The following is a 20,337-nucleotide window of genomic DNA, read 5'->3' as shown; positions in this document are numbered from 1 at the left end:
TCTCGTAGCCTATTTCGACGCAACGTTTGGAATTAGCGAAAGAAAAGCGCCTCTCCGCAACACTGTACGTTGTTGGCCGTCCGTTTCGCGTCCTGGCGATAACATCGCGTGGCGTTTAATCTTTCAACTTTTTCCTCGAAATGCTCGACGATGGAAGTTTTCCAGTTTGCCGGGAGGAAGTAAGCCGGCTGAGCGGCCGCTAACTTCGATGCCCCGGCTCTTTTTAATGTTTATGCTTTCGAGGCGCTTAACGCGCCGCCCTCTCGCCCGCCCCCTCCCCATGAATATGGCGCTACGAACAGCTAGGCGCGCTGAGTTTTACTCGCCACGGGCCGCGACTCAGATAATTAGAGAAATATCGCTTAATAAAGTTCACTCGATGTTCGAGCAGCCCGTGTTGCTTCGAGGTAGTTGGAGAAACTCGGGGGTTGCACCTGATCCTCCACCCTCGAACGCTGTTCCAGCCGAAGCTGCCGCGGCCTGTGCGCACCTTGCCTCTCTTATTTTCCTGCTCTGCGCTTCCGAGCCCACGACGATGGGTTTACGCTGAAAACATGCACGCTGAGCACAATCGAAACTTCGCTAAGTGCCTGCCAACGGTTCGGATTAGTCGAGCCCGGTTACCTTCTCCGGCAGGAAACACTTGTAATTACACGAAACTCCAAGTTTCTCTTACTTTGATTTCAATCTAGCCCGCGTGCAGCGACGCGTAAGGTGTCGTTTAGCAACTTCCAAACGAATAATCCATTCTCGGCCTCGTTGCGAAATTATTCAGTTGCTGCTCGGATTGTTCGTTAGCTGCGTGAATCGTTCATATTTTCTCAATCCCCTCCCTCGCCCGTCGTTCTCCCTCTATCCCCATGCTGTTTCTTATTTTTTTTTTTTTTTTTTGTCTCGTTTGCCGGTTCGTCGTTTCTAGATCAACGCATAACGCGTTTAAACGACGAGATTTTAATGAGAGTTCACGATGGCGCGGAGGAGGAACAGGACGAAGAAAGGCGACGACGAAACAAGGATTTCGAATGGAGACGCTACCGATTTTAGAAGCTATAAGTCAACCCCGACGCGCAATTATCCCTCCTTCAGGCGTCAGGGACCCTTTCTATCATCGTTCGCCACGGGATTCCTGCCGTGATTCGACCCCGCAGGGTTATAACTTCTGAAAATGACAAAAAAAAAAAAAAAAAAAAAGGGCAGGGGGAAGAAAAAGACGGGGAGAAGGCAAAGGCGGAGATAGGAAGAGGAAGAGAAGCTTACCGGGACCATCGATTCACGGACTTTCAAAAAGATTATTTATCCTTTGGAACATGCGGAAATACCGCGACCATTCTACGTTCTTCAGCCGTAAATAAAAAGGCATCTACGCAGCAATAACTGTAAAAACTTCAAAATTGTTCACCGTCGACAACTTCTCGTTTCCCTATTCAACAGGTATTCAAGATTCAACATCCTATTTATCGATCATCCTTATAGCGTATTACTTGAGACGTCGGAAAGCCTTTAACCAAGCAACTTCTAAACAAACTTCTCGTACAGCGGCACGACAAACCGTTGGAAAATGAATCGCGGATGAAAATCGTGGGAAATCAAACGATGTACAGAGTAGCCTACGTATATCGTCCTCTGGAAGAGAACGATTTACGTAGCGTGGTCTAACGAACGTTCTAACAGATGATACATCCTTGCTCGCAGCTGGAAGTTCCTGCAACGTTCGCCCCTGACCATTGTCCCGGTTAAAAGCGGGGTTGCGCGACGCGAAAGGGTCATCTCCAATTCGGTCGACATCTCGACGAAAAGGGGGTATCCCGTAGACGCGTGCTAGCGTGACTCCTACGACTGATATCGGTTGGCAAAGTAAAGGCTTTGACCGAGGTTTCGTGTATGTAAATATATATATTGCGGCCTGCTCTGCGACGATGTCTACGACACCGTGCCCGGACTAGGGTTCCCTATCGATCTAGCAGCTTGTCCGAGTCGCTGCAATCCTAGAAGAAGAGGAAAGAAAGAAGCTGCCGGCTCCGTCGAGGATTGAACGCGGAACAAGGCGACGAATGTGCATCGGGGTTATCCGGATTTCCTTCCAGTGGATAACGAAATCGTTCTCCCTATATACATTTTTCTTTTCGTCTGTAATTTCTTGCGAGTGACTCGTCCGGTTGTGTTATATCTTCGTTCGTTCTCCTTTTTTCCAAGTTCGACTGGTTTACACACAGTCCAATTACGAGAGATTGCCAACTTTTCAAGTAAAATGAAACAACGTTCTGGTCGAACGGTGGAAGCGGTGCTCGATTAAAATTAAACGAGGCCGACCGATCGATCCTTGGTTTTTCGTGTAGATACAACTCGGCCTATGTGTCGATGAATCGCGTTCTATTTACGGTCAGTTTGGAGGCAACGAGGACGAGGGTCCGGCGCAAAGGGCTAAAAAAAATAGGAGATGACGATGATGATGACGACGACGACGACGACGACGACGACGGCGACAACGAGCAACTACACATTCGTCCGTGGACGAACGGAGGGGTTTGGTGTATCCATCTGGAAACACTTGGACGGCCACGCTCTACCCTGCTTGCGTCATTACGCTCGCGCACCTTTTCTTTCGCACTTCCGTCTAATTGCTTTGCTTACGTGCCAAGAGAAGGGGGACACGGTGTCACGTGCCGCGGCTGCACGACAAGCAGTTCTATTACTTAAAACCGGATCTCTGGAAAATTTTTCTCGCTCCCTTTCGAGGCGAACGCGTAATCCTACAGACGTACCTTTAATTTCGTTCCGTGCAATTCCGTTTCTTCTTCGTTCTTCGTCCGTAAACGGTCGTCGACCACGATAACCAACGTAAGAGGCGAGAATTTTGTTCGGTTCGTTCCTATCGACGAGCGAAACTTTGTACCTTCAGACCTGACACGATAGGTTCGATGCGTGAAAAGTTCAAAGTCAGAATACGAAGGGCAGGCGTGTCGCGAAGTTCTCGCAACGATTAATCGTACGATTGATCGCGGATGACCGTGTCTGCGTAGCACGAAACAGCCGATGTGTCATCGGGTCAAAGGACAACGAGAGACTGGCCGATGCAGCAGTGCTGGCCGTCGTCGACGATACGCCGTCCTTTGGCAATAAAACGTGACGCACTGTCGAAACAGAAGAAGAATCGCGTTATGCCAGCGTGCCTCGGCTCTGTAACTATGCCGGGAGTAACCGTGACGGGTGCGGCCTTCCGGGTGAAACCGGATGTTCGTTGAAGTCTATTACGCGTTACTGTTCAACATTGTGCAATGTCACCGTTCGAAGAGTTTGTTGAAATTTAACTGGAACTCGAAGAATGGAAGACACTCGAGATTCATCGAACCGTAGTTAATGCAAAATATTACTCTTGTCTAATTTTCAAGCATCGATTTCACGCTAGGCTTGTACCAGTCGTTGCGAGCAAGCATCTTCCTCTGTTTTCATCTAGCCCGACCGAATTCGCTTTCCTTCTTTTTCTTTTAGGTATATCGTGGATTTTCGTTCGCTCGGCGTGTTATCCAATCTACAGCTGGCCAATCTGTTTATTATACGAAGCCAGCACCGTCTCGCGTCTTAGCGATTCAATCAGGAAGCGTGGAAGCTGGTTTTTGCCCTGGAAATTCGTTAAACCCGTCGGAGGGTGCTCTCTCGTTACAGGTATACAGAAACTTTTGCCTACAGTAATTTCCTGATTTTCGCTGGGCGCAAGGTGTACTAATCTATCGATGTAACTTAATATACGTGATAATCCACTTGAACGCCGGTTGTAACTATTTTTTCTCGATCGTAGGGAAACGGCTGGAATTGGTCGAACGAACGAGAAAGATATCGCGATAGAGCCGGGCACACCAGTAGCCGTGCGCCACCGTTATATACACTGTCACAAACTTACTCGACAATAGATCGAACTGACTCGAACGATCAGCAGGAAGCGCTTCCCATTTCGTTTGTGAATAGCTACGCGCTCACACGTTTCGAGTTCTTGTGTTATACGTCGAATGAACGTAGCGAACCGGATCGCCCTAGAACCACGCTTCTCCGGGGCCTATGTTGCGGAACAAAAAAAAAAAAAAAAAAAAAAGAGAGAGAGAAAAGAAAAAAAAAGACGGTCGTTCGATTTGATCATCCGCCATCGGTGCGGACGCCTTTCATAATCGTAAGTGTCGCGTACCAATATAGAGTACTGCTGTCCCAGACAGCCACGAATCGAATCGACGACGAACGAGATGAAAGTGGAAATTGATCGATTTATCCCAATTTGCGGTTAAAAGTTGCAATCGCGGGGAAATCGTGGCCGCGATGTCGCGCCGCCGTAGATTTGCATAACGTCTGCTCGTACGTGCGGCGCGCGAACTGAATCTCGATCTTTCCGGGAATAGTCAGGGTTGAAAGGTACCCGTTGAAAAGTAGCGATTCGAAGTGCCGCCACGGTCGAGAGGACGGAGTTTTTAAATGCAAACTTGATAGCATGAATAAAAGATTTTGGCGAGGCATCCAAGTGCGCGAATGCCAATGCGATCTGACAGTAACCTAACCGTATTACGAACGGTAATTGCCGATGTAGAACGACGCTGATTGTCGTGTACGATTGTGTACGGGTAGCTAGAGCCAATCACCCTGAATAACGTAGGTTTGCTTCTGTCGCCTCGCAATTACTTTCTGTCTTATTTTTTTCTTCCTTTCCTTTTTCTACTTCTTAGCTTTTTTCGGTTGCGATCTGCTCCAAGAGCAACACAATGCACAGAGTTCGATCACCTTGCGGTGATCCTTTGCCGTGAGTCTGTATGACAGGAAAGCCGAAGATTTAAATTGAAGTAATTAAAACCCAGGCATAAGAGGGGGAGTGAGAAAGTTGGGTATTGTCAGTAGGGAGCGTGCGCCTTGTTAAATTTCTCGGTCGAGCGCAAGTCTCTATTCCAAGTGGAGCGAAACGGATGGCCAATGGCCAATGATGGCGCGGTGTCCTTCTTCCGCTTCCGCGGTTTCCTCCTCGTTTCCCTTCGTCGACTTTTTCGGTACCCTTTCTGCTTCTTTTTTAAGGTCTTCTTCGCTCGCTTTCTTGTCGTCGTCGTCGTCGTCGTCGTCGTCGTCGTCGTCGTTGTCGTCGTCTTTTCCTTCTCACCCCCTCTTCTTCTCCCGTGGATACTATCTCATGGGAAATCCCTTGAAAAGGAAGCATAAAGAATCACGCAACTAACGTATGAAAAGCAACGTGATACGGTAATTTCTAAAAAAAAAAATCTGGCCGGAGAGCAGTTCGAATTTTTAAGGCTCGATCGACGAGGCATTGAGAAACCAGAGACTTCGTTTCGTAGCGATTCGTCAAAGGAAAAAGCAACGACGAGGGGATAAATCGCGAAAGAGGCGACATATAGAACTTCGTAGCTTCTTTGCCGGTTTCGATTTTAAGTAGCTTCGGCGTTAAGCTGATGATTCTATGCCGTGTCCCTGCTGTCGTTGGCAGACGGCAACAGGACGCCCGGCTTCTGCGATACATTTCCAATATTCCTCGACGCCTCGTTTGTATTATGTCGCTCGCGGAACTATTGACATCGACAACGAGGACGATTCGTTCGTGGTCAAAGGAATCGGTTGGATTGACATCGGATCGTGTTATTTGCTATTTATTATCGTCGCGCTGAAAGCATCGTTCGTTTTCATTTTGCCAGCGCAAAGTAGGCGAACAGAACACCCGTTAATCATCAGTTTCTCGAATGGAAATCGCTTTCGAATCCTATTTTCATCCCTCGACATATTTTTTATCTCTCCGCCGTTCTTGTTTTTCAAAATTCTATTTGCTGTGGCAATATTTTATATTAAATACGCGAGAGTTTATTTGCAACCGTAGGAGATGATGAAAATAACCAGCCGCCCCCACCCCCTGCACCTCGCCTCCAATATTATAACTCTTCGGATATTTCATTTTCCAGTACGATTGCAATCGCTGCTCACTGCCCGATATTCGTGCAAATAATGATATCGAACGGCGCGCTGCGAAATTTCTCGCTGGACGCTACTGATCGCTCCGTAGCTTCGCAGGTTAACCCTTCGTTTCGTACGCAAAAAGGGGATAGACAGAGGTGGGGGATAGGCTTTTGACGTCGTGTCATCGGCTGGCCGTATCGGTTACACACAGACATTTCGTTCATTTATAAGCGTAACGGAGACGAGAAATTCTGAAATGCGGGCCAGTTTCGGATACTCATTTTGTATTCGCCCGACATTTACTGCCACACAATCATATGCAATTAAAATATTCATGCGTCGGTTCGATTTAAACCACCGGCGCACACAGCGACAGTTGGAAGGCTATGAAAATTTCACGGAAATTGAAATAATTCGTTTCGATGCATCGGTATAAAAGGGAAAATCCCGCACAGATACTTGTATGCATATACATCGGTAAGAGCGGTATATTTGTGTGACACAGTGAAAACGAAGAGCAGCAGCGATATAAAGAACGAGGCACACACGCGTGCACACACATATGCGCGCGCGCGCGCAGCGTTACGTCGAGACATCGTCACCGTTGATCGCCACTCTCAGACTCTTAATTTGATTAATATCCAGTTCGAGATGCGCGAACTTCTCGTCGTCTTCGATTAGTCTTAAAGAGCTAATATCCATTGATGCGATTTTCTTCAAAGCTTGCGGCCGTGGTACCTATAACGATAAGTAAGAGGATTCAGATACATCCGTTAGGAATGTTACGGTATATCCTCGTGCAAACAATGGCTTTCATTATCCGCTGTCTTTAGCACAGCGTCGTGGGTTACGGTACAAGAGTTAATTGGAGAACGAACACCTGACGACGATTTCGTTGATCTATGGAAATTTTATCGTACGATTAATAACGCGGATGCTGTTACCTCCGGATGCTGTTGTAGCCATTCCACGAATCCTCGTACGCTTCTCAAATCCAATATATCTTTCCAAACGACTTCCATCGTTTCGATATCCTTGGGCACGTTCTCGCATTGCAGCCATTTCTTTCGCACCTGATTATTAGGCGGCACGAATCGAAGCTTCCAAGGCATAGCGGTGCCAAAAGCTTTTACTTTCGCCGGTGTTTCTTCCGCTTTCGCGTCTTTCATTACATGCTTCTTCGTCATCGTGAGCTTGCTCGCACCGGGTGTGTTTCTCGTTAAAGCTACCTCTGCAGGTACCACCGGCATTTCCTGGATCGACATCTGTTTGAAAGAAAAAAGAGAACAGATGAAAACAAGGAATAAAGTGTTCAGACGCAATTAAACGAGACAGCTGAGCAAACTTCTCGCGAGATTCAAATGGAAGAGGATGCTTGCTTCCGAAACGTGCTGTTCAAAGTAATTAGAGTCTCGTTGCCGATATTTAACAGGAATTAAATATTCTCCGACTGTACGATCGTTCGTCGCTGTGAATAATCGTTTGCAGGAAGCGAGTAAATATTAGAAAGATTAAAAGCTGTCTCAAGAGCATACGTATAAAGGACATGAACGATATTTCTCTTTAACCTGCATCGCTCTGCAAGCTTCGGCGCTGAAATCGATTTCAAACATATCCCTGAGAACCTCCTCGTTGATGACGTTATCCGTCCCGCCTAAAGTTTCGACCCATTGGCAAAAATCCTTGCATATCTTTCTCATCGAGTTTTCGGCTCTCATTTCCAGCGTAGCGTCCGGATCGTAGCCTTCGAGATCGCGTTCCGTCAAAGGACGCCACGTAACCACCTGACGCGTAAAGAGATTATTTGTCTTTTTCTCTTCCCTTTCGACCGACATTTTCTATTTCATTTTCTTTCCCTTTTCTTTTTTTCCTTTTTTTTTTTTTTCTTTTTCTCCCTGGCCGTTAGGAGATTACTCTATCGCTATCAGTCCGATATCGCACCTTACGTCTTGGTTTCATCAGAAATAGAGCGTAAGGATTGTATCTACGACGACCCACTTTCTCCTTGTCAGCGAGCGATTCGGTGTCTCTCGGTGTCGGTGGATGCACCTTGATAATTATAAAAAAAAGGCTATCTTTAAAAAGACGAACCAAAGTGGAGCAACTTGTTAAACTAAAAATAGTGAGCGCACGATACGAGGACGTTTGCTTTCTGCTTTAAAAGAACAGACGGTAATATCAAACGTACTTCTAAACTATCATGCGTGGACAACGTGTCTTCGGTAATTTGCGTTTTACCGATGTCGAACGGATCTTCGAACACAGCTTCCCTCTTCTTTGGAAGCTGTTCCGGCATTCCCAGCAAAGGTGCGACGAGATTGTAAGTCTTTCGAGGTAGGACACGTCTGAGGAGACGGGAATTACACACGGGTGGCTGATTGACGGACAAGGATAAGTTAGAGGGGAATTTATCAGGATACAAATAACGTTTAGAATCGACTAATAACCTTGTCAAATTCGTAATCATCTTATTACGTTCTTTCACGTTCGAATCGGCGTTCTCGTTGTCGTTCTTTAATCGTTCCGAAAATTCTTTGCACAATATTTCCAACATATCTATCGACGAAACGTTCTCATCGAGATTTTTCAAAATTTCTACGATCTCGTGCGGTTGCGTAAGCGGCAATTTCGTCCGGGCTCTCGCGAAATCCGTAGCGGATAATGTTTTCAAAAGGCTGTCGTCACGAGTAGCGTCCAATTCTCGTAATGCGGCGTTCGACGCGTCCCGATGTATTTCCGAGCTATTGGACGCGGTATCCATTGATACAGAAAAACCAGCGAAACTGGTTTCCTTTCTGAGAACGTGTCGTTGCTTTGCCGTACTTGCTTCGCCATTTCCAAGCATCAGTTTGTCCAGCACGGATTTTGCTTTCGTTAAAGGAGGCGGAGGTGGCTTCTCGTCCTCGCCTGTTTCGCCCTTCTCAAGGACTTCTCCAGGCACGGCTCTTGATCTTGCCGAAATGTCGCCGTAAATATCGATAGAAACGCTTTTCTTCAATGGCATCGACTCGAGCAAGGCAATTCGATCTTGCAAAGTCGTCGGTTTTCTGCTTCTTAAAGCTCGCAGGGGCTCTAAGCTCGGCCTGAAATTCGTGGGGGCATGACAGGGTACTAAGTATTTCGGCTTAGGTAGATCGTCGCTGACCGAAACTACAATCGAATCGTCTTCGTCGGAGCTTATGCTGCGAGACGAAGAGGGAACCTTCGTTCGTTCCAGAGACGTAACACGCGTAACATCTATCGTAGCTTCGTTTAAATTCGTCAAAGTCGTGTCATCGTCTTGTCGATCCTCTTTGGCTTCCTTCGCGATCACATTAGACGAAGGCTCTGACTCTGAGATACTTTTTCCCTCCTCTTCGTCCGTTAGTCCTTTCCCTACTTGGTCTTCTTCGAGAGAGTAAGTGGCATCCGCAATCTCGACCACGTTTTCAAAGTCATCAGATTCGACGAATGCAACGTCGCATTCAAATCCAAGGTCCGCCTTATCAACTTGGTCGGTCAAAACTCTTTCCACTTGGTCCTCGAAGTTTGGTATGTTCAGAGAACTCGAGTCGCTATCTTCTAACGAATCCGTGGGTGATACCACTTTCGTGTCTTCTGCGATGATTCGTCGCAAAGCGGTTCTAGGTAGAGATACTTTTCGTTGCACCGGAGTTTCGAACAATTTATACATACACGGTAGACATCTGTCGCGATTCCTCCTTGGGAAACTGGATAATTTTGGAATTGACGAAAGAATACGACTCGATGGATTTTCCCGGTCCTCCGGGTAGACGAATTCTGGACTTGGCCCCGATGTGTAACGCGATCCCGTAGAAATGGTTCTTGAAATTGTCTCGTCGGATTTCAAAGATGGACATTGGACGTCGGTGCGCGTGAATTCTGAATCCTCGAGCGACTTCTCTTCAGAAATCGTCTGCAAATCGTGAACATTTGAAGATTCTTCGCTTTGCTTATCTTTCTCGATGCGTTTAATCCTTGGGAGCTCTCGTTTTCCATCGTCACTCGCGAAAGAACCGTCTCCTAATTTCAAAACTTGTTCTTCTTGCAGATTGTCGAAAGGTTTGAATTTGAAATCCAGATCTTTGTTCTTCGTTAAACGCTTCAACGCCTTGTAGGCAAAACGAGCGGAATACTTTAAGTAATCTTCATCCGTTAATGTGTCTTCATTTTCTTCTTTGATTTGATTCGTCGTAGATCGAAAATCTGCCACAAGTTTCTTATCTTCTGCTTTGACAATTTTGTGGCGTGTTCGATCCCTCGTCTCGCGGTCTTCTTCGTCCAGTAATCTTAAATGTTTCTGTAATTTTTTCAGTTTCAATCGGAGATCAGACGTCGTGGGGTATGCACCGAGAATTGGTAGAGTCGGGAAATTTTCTCCTTGTACCTTCCGTTCATTTTGGACACTGAAAGAAGTCCGAATATGATCCATTTTACCTGGGCGAATTTTCCGGAAACTAGGTTGAGGATCGTGGCTATCTAATTTTGGAATTCGTACAACTTTAGACGATGTGGTAAGGCGAGCCGTTGTATCCAAACTTTTTGGAGCAGCTCGAAACGATCCCTTTAGTATCGATTTTGGATACGATTTCGTGGCGTCGCAATTCCAATATCTATTCGACTTAAAGTTTGACCTTATGGGAAGCAATTTGTGCAAAGAATTATCGGATGTATCGCAATCGTCTGAATAAGAGTTAGAAAAAAAATTCCGATTAGATATTTTATCCTGAATATCCGAATTAAGATCAATAAGTTGTGAATCGTTTTTGGAAAAGGTACGATAGGATAATTGAAGGGAAGGGTTTCTTACTGTGATCAGTCTCTTCTCTTCGTCGTCGCAGAATTTCTCCCAGTATTCCTTCGATTTTGCAATCGGATATTCCCATCTGCCAATAAATGAAATTTTTGTCAAATCTATTCACACTAACGTAGAAGTAGTTCCGTAAGTTACGCACCTTTTTCCAGTGATCTTCTTACTTCTGCAATCGTTCTGCTTCTTAGATTCCCGTCTGCACGAGCCACTCATGTTGCGAAAATCTCGAATATATTTAAACGTGTACACGTTCACTATCTATTTACAAGGAATATTTTTAAACCTAACCATTAACCTTACGTCTACGAAGTTTCTTCAAATATTTGATTTCAACTATCGATCAAACAAATTTTGACCAAATTCAGGACATACATACACATGTCGAGAATGTGACGATGTTCTACAGGGTTTACATTGTATACTAATTGTATAGAGAATACCGTACGAAGATATGTCATCGAGTTTCTAACCGATCGACAGTCGTAGAGTATTGTTAGACGTAGTAACAGCAGTTTTCTTCTTTTAATTCGTTACCTCTTAACGTGGCCTTTTCTGATTGTGACAGGGTCAGCACCGTCACAAATTCCATGTGGATCATACATATATTTATACTTATTATACTACGTGCATATGGTTTGAGATTCTATCTATTTCAGTCACTGATTGTATCATACAATAACCTGATAAAAGACTTAATTCAAATCGGTACTATACTCAATCGATAATATCGCATGTGACATGAAAATGATAAGGATGTCAGGCGACACCCGACACATGAGACACGAGAAAGTATTGCAGGTCACATCTATTCTGTGTCGCGTTTGTCATTCTGTCAGTGATTCTAGTACTCTACTGGATCGATAACATCGCATGTGACACGAAAATGGTAAGTTCAGGTAAACCCCAAAACGTCGTACTCGAAAAAGCATTGCATGTCACGTTTATTCTGTACCTCGTCTATTATATTACAAAAAAATAACTATGTAGACCAAATTTTTCATAATTCTATCCTTTTATATATTAGGCCATAGTAATGTAGAAATAACTTTTTTTTTAAATAAATGTAACTCTTCTTAGAAACCCTGTCTTATTACAAACTAAAACTTACCAGTTACAGAAATCTAGGAACTTTTTGATATTTGATGGTTGTGGCAGAATGGTTGTAACCATAAAGAAATGCTCATTACAAACTAATATGTAATAATAATTACCTTGTTTTTTATTTATATTACAAAATGTCAGAATTCCGTGATTTAATAAATGCTGTTGCATGCTTGAATAAAAGTGTTTCCAATTTTCCAATTGGAGCGATATCGATAGAAGATTTTAAACCAATTGAAGAAAAAATTACAGCCACACGAGAATTATTGAAGTGTCTAAATGCCAAGTTATTGATACTTAAAGCACAACATGATTTTTGTATGCCATAAAATTATTACATACCAACCAGACCTTGATGGTGTAAACATTATGTCCTACCATAATTTTAGATACAGCAACTGAAGAACCAGTGGAAGATCTAAGAGACACAGTAACAAATTTGCACGAAGCAACAGCAAGTTCTCTTATAACTAATACAGCGATTAAACTATGTCTTCATTCCCATAGCATTCAAGCTATTTTGGAAGGCAAAGAAGGTAACAGTGATATGCAAAGGTATAAAGAATCAAACAATCTAAACTTGAAAATTTAAAATTGAAAGAAAATATTTAACTGTTCTAATATGTTTCTAGAAAAATTTATGCATATATGCGTAAGCTTTTTAGTTTGAACGACAATATTTTAATAATACAAAAGGAAATAGACAATGCGATAAAGGAGCAGTTAGAATTAAAAATTCAATGTCGCAATGCATTGTTTGAGCACAAACAATTTTTGAAGGAACAGGAGGAAATATGCAACAAAAAACTAAAAGAAATGAACCCTGAGTTAGCAATGTAAGTACATATGCGCTTAATAATACATTAGTGAGATTTTTAACTCAAATTTTACTAAATGTTTTCAGAAATAAGGAAAAAATAAATAGAACTATAAGAAATATTAATATAATGCAAAAATTAATTGTAAATTTTATTGCTGCTTCTAATCATATGTTATATAAAGATCCATTTTTTGTACAAATGCTAGAAGAACACAGAGAGCTAATTAATATTGAAACAGTGCTAAAAATGTCTCAAAATAATTTTAAGAGCAAAGAAGATAAAAGCAGCTAAATATTTAAAAGAATAATATTTATGTAACATTTTATATCATTTATTACTTTTGTACTTTAGCTTGTACTATATTTTTTATGCAACAATATTTCAATTAAGAACAAGATTTCAAATAAAACATACTACAGTACTTTTTAAATAAAACACTTTTGCTATTATTAGGTACAAACTTTTTTGTTAATGTAATGTAAATACTAAGATCATTGTAAAGGATGAAGAAACTTTAAAGCACATCATGTATCATTTTCTTTTGTTTTATAGAAGAAATGTATATGAAATGAAAATTCTTAAAACAAAATAAAAAAAACTTAAAAATTAGATCTTTTGTATTCTCTCTATTTACCGCATACTAATATAACTTGAAGCTTTGGAAACAAGTTCTTTTTCTACAATATGCGTTGAAAAAGAGAATAAAAGAAGCTCCAAATGTATAGTCAAGTAGTCAATTTGCATAGTCAAAATAAAAACATACAAGAAATCCAGTAAGAACTTCTTTTGTTTGACTAAGTGCGCAGGCACAACGCTTATTTACAGGAAAAAATTTTCGCGCAATTTCAATGTCTTTTTCAAATTCTATTAAAGCGATTTTTATCAGACGGTTTTATGTGTACATATATATATATATATATATATACACACACATATACATATACATATATATATACATAAATATATATGGTATATATATATATTAATCGATAAATAACAATTCGTAAGCCAGTGATTACGAATTAAAAGATAGGATTTCAATCACAGCTTACAAGTACGATAGAAATGTATTATGTAGGGGAGAGAGGTGCACATTTGTTGACAAAACTAATGAGGACATGATCCATCTTGTAAATTACATTATATCATCTATATTACGTGAATTTAACGCGTGAAATTTTTATGGTCCGGTGTGTCTTTCAGTCTCGTGTTTTTTCACCATTAGGATGCAAACCGCTCTCCACCCCTCGTATTCCAACGCTTGCTGGCGTAAACACAGAATCCATCGGAATAGTACTCAAACAATTTAATTTCTATGTACATTAATCTTCTTTTTTTTTTTTATCTTTAATAGATTATTAGTTTCGTAAGTGGAAAGAAAACGAATCCACTAATAGAATAACAAAAGCACGTTAAAAGTGAACAATGTCGTTCCATTAATATAATAGAATATTCTCGCTCAAAAACTTCAGACGTCATTGTCTTTGTGTTTGTAGACATGTACGAAATGGACAAAATATCTTCGAAAAGCATCTTCGATACTTTTAAATTGTCTCTATAAATTAGAAAATGGAATAATTCATTAGCAATTTCCATACTCTTCTTCGTTCGATTTCGTCACAAAGAACACATTCACTTCTCACTGGCATCATTTATGATTACGCGGTAATAAAATTAGTCGATCACTGCCGTTGCGAGACAGTGGTAATTACTGTAGTAACAATACAGCTTAGTAATCGCCATTATTGATATTGTTTATGCATATATGTATATGTATATATAATCTGAAGCTGATACATGTCCGGATATCCGACATTTCACATATTTTAACTTTTCGTGTTTCCGTGTGCGTACTTCTATATCCATTCCAATAATTCTTATTTACAAAAATGAATCGTCGCCCGATTTTTATTTTTTCTTTCCATAGCATAACGTCTCCTCACTATATCGATAAACTTCTCAAAATTTCTATAACGTCATCAATCACACTCATTACATGGGCATACTATCATAATGCACATGAGCTGCCAATTCCATATAAATGGCAAATAATCATCGAACACAAGCTGCAGAATGCTTTAACAACGAATACATGCTACACAAACTTTTATAATAATAATTAAAACGCACACTGACCGTACATTATCTAGATCATGTTCGCAGAGCGAAATGTATCACGTGAAAAATTCACTAAAAAAAAAAAAAAAAAAAAAAACGCGACACATTGATTAACATATTAGCTAGAATTGAATGCGCTTTTTTTTCTTTTTAAATAAATGTTACTAACATTCCAAGGCAAATATTTTAAAGACAGATCAAAATTTAATAATAGCTTTACAAACTTTAGCCCTTGCCTTACAATGAAAACGAATTGGAAATACATGTAATGGAACAATTAAAGAAGATACCAGTTCCATGCACAGAATGCACGCAAAAAATAGTCAGGATTAAAGAAATAATTAAGGAACAGGTCTTGTATAATCGATACAAGAAAAGAAAATATCAAGTAAATTTTTCAACACATGAATAAAATTAATAAATTTCACTTTGTATTAATTACAAAACAAACGATTGAAAAAAGAAACGCAACGGAAATCACGTATCCTCTACGGATTGATTTGCGATCAGCTCGAGTCTTGCTGGAACATGACCGCCTGTCGTTCTCATAATTGAAAAACAAACGATAAGTCGCGAGTTGTAGCAACTCATTAAAAGCGAGGAAATGAAAGACACATACATACATTGATCTCGGTCCGATCTATTCGCACCATTTTACAAATATACAAATAATCGTTTTCAAACTCAATCATTGTTCTATCATTAGTAATGGACGATCGGATTCGTCATTGGGACGAGCATAACAACCTTTTCTATACGAAGTACAAGAATGAATAAGAAAACAAAAATATCGTTAAGAAAAGGGGACATATATCCCGAATAAGATAAGGAAACATTTTCTTAATCGCTCACAACCATACTTAACCAGCAGTCAGTCGTGTTGTATTTAAAAACTGGTGACACATGAAAAATCGACTAAAAAAAAGACTACAAGCTAAATTGCAACATAGTTGCAGCATAATCACGCCAACGATATGTGGCTGGATAGCGATATAAATACGGAGACTCTCTCGTTTCCACAAGATTCACTCGCGCAGTTTTCTTTCTTTCTTTCTTTCTTTCTTTCACACGTTCTCACTTTCATTCTCTTGCGTGTGCTCCCTTCCTCTCTCCTCTCACGGAGATAACTCCGTTCCTTAATTTTGGAATTCATTACTAATATATACCCTAATCGCGAAATTTGGTGTGTGTGCATATGTTTGTATGTGTATGTTTGTGTCGTATATGTTCCATCGAGAGATCATGCTTACAAACGATACTAGTAACGAAAAAGTAAGAAAACGTAAGAGGCATTAGCTTCTTAAGCGTTCGAGTAACACGAAGATTCGTTCTCTTTCCACATGAAAGCATACACACTGGAGGACAACGGGATCTCCTTCCTCTTCTCTTTGTCTTTCCATCACTCTGGTACTCTGAATTTGTTCTCTTTCATTCCGCCAATCGATACCTCTTTTCTATGTTTTCTCTAGGTCTTACATTACCGCGCTCATTCTCTCCTCTCTTCCGTCGTAGCATTTGCATTCGCACTCTTTCGCTGTATACAAATCTACCGTCCGATTGTTCGACATTTACTTGCGCTGGCAAGCTTATAAAAGGAACAATATTCTCGGTACATACTCAGTGGGAAGATACAGATAATAACGAGAAAGGAAATCCACAAAGTTAATAGGTTTAGTTCTCATCTCCATTTAAGCGTATTACTTCAAGACATCCGACGGCCAATAACAGCGTAATACATACAGGTGTGAAGAAGCTAGCGACATAACGTTTCTTTGTTAGTTTCTCTTTTTTTTTTTTTTTGTTTTTTCGTTTTTACATAAATCGTGATACATTCTCTCCTTTCCTTTAGTTTGCAATCTCTCTCTCTCTCTCTCTCTCTCTCTCTCTCTCTCTCTCTCTAGTGCACCGCGCTCTCGCTTTCGTTCTAAGTACATCGAACGTTTCGTCGTCGGATGTGCTTGGCCAATAATTAATGGATACAACGTGTACGGGCACTCACGGTACGCTAACACGGTACATCGGTATGGCTCGGCAGTGGTACGCAATCGTTGGCCAGACTAGTAGAAGTTCGGACCTTCAGACACGGTAAAGTTAGTACTCGCCGTCTTCACGCGCAGACAAGTGACAGTCTGTCGATTACATCGCCTCTTAAAATATTCCTGTAAGAAGAAAAACATCTTTGCTAGTCAGCCGATTAAACAACTGTCGATGTTGTTTAACAATTCTCTCTAGTTGATCAATCGATTGCGTTTTGTTACAAATTCATTTGGCGAAGTACTGCCCGAATAGACAAGATTTTACTGTGGAAGAAAATTATGGAAAAGACACGTCACAAAGACATCTAATCTGCCCTTTCTTTACTTTCTTTATCAGTCAACAATTATCTAACGAGATGTAATGACATTACAGCAATAGTTTCATTTTTCACTATCATTATTGCCTTTATCAGTTAAATGGTGTATTTGCTTCTGCCTTTACTACTATACTTATAACGATACATGTGTTTACTTTCAAATAGCAATCTTTTGTACATCTATGAAGTAATACTAAGTTATTGGGAATATTTATAGATAATAATATTTTTAGAAAATCTATCGCTCCTTATATAACTTCTTTGTATAACTCCACTTTGTCATACAAACAATTAGTAAAAAATAAAAGGACATATTTTTCCGCGACCACGGTACATACTTTTCGAGAATTTTATAACTTCTCAAAAAGGATTTTATTATCTTAATATCTACGTCCCGTATGTCGTAACATGTATCGTCAGGGAATCCTCCAGGAAAATTTAATATCAAGATATACAGAAAACTCGAGACCAAGAAGTAATTCAATTTTTTATTATTAATCAGCCTGCAAATAAACGAACAATACAAGTTTCTCAATTCATAATATGGTCTGCTCGAGTAAAACGAATAAATTCGTTAGAAACGTATAATTTCCTTCAACGACGTACTTAACGATGTTGAAAATTTGTAACAAAACAACCGGTACTATCAACACATCAAATGTTCTTACTTGCTCGTTTAATCGGCAAGGCTGACAAGATCCTTTTCCCCTTCGCCATCGCGCGCATATTTTCACGTTAAGTAATCTCTTCACTGCTTGGGTGCATTTTCAGAACATCCACGAGAATTTGCATATATCACATCGTAACGCTCTTCTTCTCGTAACTTCGTGGCACAAACATATTAAATAAGCTCTCGAGAAAGTTTTCCACAAAGTAAGTGCACAGTACTGTATAACTATGTCACGTACAGTTTTATATTCCTTTTTCTGTCTCTCTCTCTCTCTCTCCCTCCCTCTCTCTCTCTCTCTCTCTCCCTCTCTCTTTATTTTCTTTTGGTTTTAAATCCAGTTGTGTTCGCGTTGATCTAGCAGACAACGATTCGTTCCAAGGAAATTCTGTTTTATTTTCTTTTGTAGAGTTAAACAGAGACGGTAAAAGTTTGTATTTTTATTGCTTTAAAATCAAACCTATATTGATGTATATTCAATTACAAGCATACTTTGGTTCTCTTTTTTTTGTTACATTTCTAATAATTATCTTTGTTTAAACACGTGTGTTTCAAGAATAAAAAAATTACTCCGAAATGAACGAGTCCTTTTATAGACGCTAAGATACGATTCAAGAAAGTTTCCCGAATCTTCGTGTTTTGGGTAGAACACGGATCAACTGTGTCGAATACATGTGTATAATTTGTTGATCTACGTCCTATTCAATTTTCACGGTAGATATTAGAATCTACAGAGGAAAATTTGTAATTTCTCTTTTCTTTGTGTTTCGATATGTTATGTAAAATGTAATTTGAATGATTTCTGCGACGTATAGCTTTTACGTGATAAATTCACGGAAGGCATGAAACCGAAATCGAACTGCTTTGAATTACGATCACTTTTATATCGCTCCATTTCCAGGATATATATTGATAATTTGAACAGTCACTTTGTTATACGAAGCTCGGTAAATGATATGCGACTAACTAAAACAATCGATATAAAGCATATGCAGCTCCGTAGCAAAATAGTTCTCGATATATTTTATGTACAGTCAGTGTAATGTTTTCACGTATAATCGTGTACTTATATAGAATAACGACAGGCAGTGTAGGCGTAAAATAAAATTAGTTAAAAATTGTTAACTAAAATACGGTGAGTGCAATTTAGCACGTATCCGTTGCTACCTACAGATAGCGTTAATACTGTTATACCTCGTGTACCGTACAAGATGAACTTAAAAGGATATAATCTTCCATTAAACAAGAAACTACTTGTCAAACTCTCAGCGTCGGCGAAAAGACAGAACGTTCGGAAGATTCGAATGTGAAACGATGAAATCGAAAGATACGCGCGAAAATGATACGTGAATTTCAATCCTACTCGATCGTCTGCTTCTCGTGATCGTTGAAGGGAAAATAAGAAAAAGTTAACTGAAACGATCACGAACTTGAAAAACGTTGTCCTACTGAACGTGCTCGTAACTGATCGGAGTTAAGCATACGCGAACGCGTTTACCTTTTCAGTTTCATGCCTTTCCAGTCGATCAGACTTCACAAGTAATTTGTTTATAAAGTTCGATACAAGCAGGAGTACGCTACGCTCGTTATCCGGGACTTTGAGTAAAATGAGATCTCAGCTTCAATTTTTTTTTTTTTTTTTTTTTTACGATTTAATACACGTATCGTAACACATTTTTGCAATGACGGCGTGTTGAAAAGTGCGCCACCGCGGTACAAGATGAAGGAGTCGTAGGCACAAAACGCGTTCTTTCACCATCGGCACGTCAATTCCTTACTGTTATACGCGTAGAGTAACGTAGGTGGAGCGATTTACCAGTACTAAACGGTTGGGATCGACGGTTAAAATTATCCTCAGTCAGCAGTGACAAGTTTACAGTGTATTCGGTAACATCGACATTAATAAACGATGTTTGATTCGTTTTAAACGATGATCGTAGACGAAGTGACAATAATAATCAGCTAAACGATAATAATAATAAAATAATAAAATAATATAATAATAATATAATATTAATAATAATCGTAATAATAATTGTAAGAACGAAAAGAAGAAGAGCAAAGTTAATCGTGGTAATAATAACGATAATAATAGCAATAATAATAGCAGTAATAATGATGGCTGTGTGGTGGTTTTAATTTGATAACAACGGCGGCATGACATCGTGACGATGGTGTGCAGCACCGAATCTTGAGAAGCGGGTCGACTTCCGGCATGTAGCAAGGTAACGGCCTCCCTCATTCCGGATCAACTGCAGCTTTTTCTTGTCCACGGGTTTCTTCGCGCACTGCCGCAACACGTTTCCCAAAAAAAAACTTTATCTGCACTTCTGTTACACGCGCACTGTATTGTCCCCCCCAAGACTGACGATAACAGACAGTCACTTTTGTCTTCCACTTTTCTTCTTCTTCCGCTTGAAGAAACAACAGCATCTGCAAATAAACCAAACACTAATAGGACTTAGAGTCGTCTTCTTTTGATCGCCTTACTCTATGACACCAACATGCAGCACGACAAGGCATTCTAAAGCGG

General features: G+C 40.5%; 3 protein-coding genes and 1 long non-coding RNA gene across 14 annotated transcripts in view; 1 reads left to right on the top strand and 3 right to left on the bottom strand.

The window, feature by feature from the left end:
- Positions 1-5,614: 5,614 nt before the first annotated feature.
- On the bottom strand, positions 5,615-11,616 carry LOC117236888. Its single transcript, XM_033500263.1, has 6 exons — positions 10,887-11,616; positions 8,120-10,817; positions 7,873-7,980; positions 7,500-7,715; positions 6,876-7,196; positions 5,615-6,669 (listed from the first exon to the last, which is right to left on the bottom strand). Exons 1-6 carry the CDS (start codon positions 10,955-10,957, stop codon positions 6,514-6,516), a joined length of 3,570 nt encoding a protein of 1,189 aa, XP_033356154.1. The 5' UTR covers positions 10,958-11,616; the 3' UTR covers positions 5,615-6,513.
- A 21-nt stretch (positions 11,617-11,637) lies between these two features.
- Positions 11,638-13,221, top strand: LOC117236893. The gene is made up of 4 exons (XM_033500285.1): positions 11,638-12,163; positions 12,235-12,400; positions 12,478-12,681; positions 12,750-13,221. Exons 1-4 carry the CDS (start codon positions 11,980-11,982, stop codon positions 12,955-12,957), a joined length of 762 nt encoding a protein of 253 aa, XP_033356176.1. The 5' UTR covers positions 11,638-11,979; the 3' UTR covers positions 12,958-13,221.
- Positions 13,222-15,644: 2,423 nt separating this feature from the next.
- LOC117236894 lies at positions 15,645-18,071 on the bottom strand. The gene is made up of 2 exons (XR_004493916.1): positions 17,806-18,071; positions 15,645-16,943 (listed from the first exon to the last, which is right to left on the bottom strand). It is a non-coding gene; the product is annotated as an uncharacterized LOC117236894 (long non-coding RNA).
- Positions 18,072-18,306: 235 nt separating this feature from the next.
- The window catches only part of LOC117236891 (casein kinase I), a 58,688-nt gene continuing 56,657 nt past the window's right edge, over positions 18,307-20,337 (bottom strand). For 7 of the 11 annotated variants that reach the window (XM_033500271.1, XM_033500268.1, XM_033500274.1 and 4 more), the window contains one exon: positions 18,307-20,255. In XM_033500271.1, the coding sequence (XP_033356162.1) occupies positions 20,186-20,255 (70 nt within the window). In that variant the 3' untranslated portion in view covers positions 18,307-20,185. The remainder of the gene's footprint in view (positions 20,256-20,337) is intronic. The other 4 variants (XM_033500272.1, XM_033500276.1, XM_033500269.1 and 1 more) reach the window with 1 other exon arrangement.

This window comes from Bombus vosnesenskii, unplaced genomic scaffold (genome assembly GCF_011952255.1).
Source record: "Bombus vosnesenskii isolate JDL3184/JDL3185 unplaced genomic scaffold, Bvos_JDL3184-5_v1.1 scf7180000013352, whole genome shotgun sequence".
In the NCBI taxonomy this organism is placed as follows: Eukaryota; Metazoa; Arthropoda; class Insecta; order Hymenoptera; family Apidae; genus Bombus; species Bombus vosnesenskii.
This window is presented reverse-complemented; position numbering and strand designations above follow the sequence as displayed.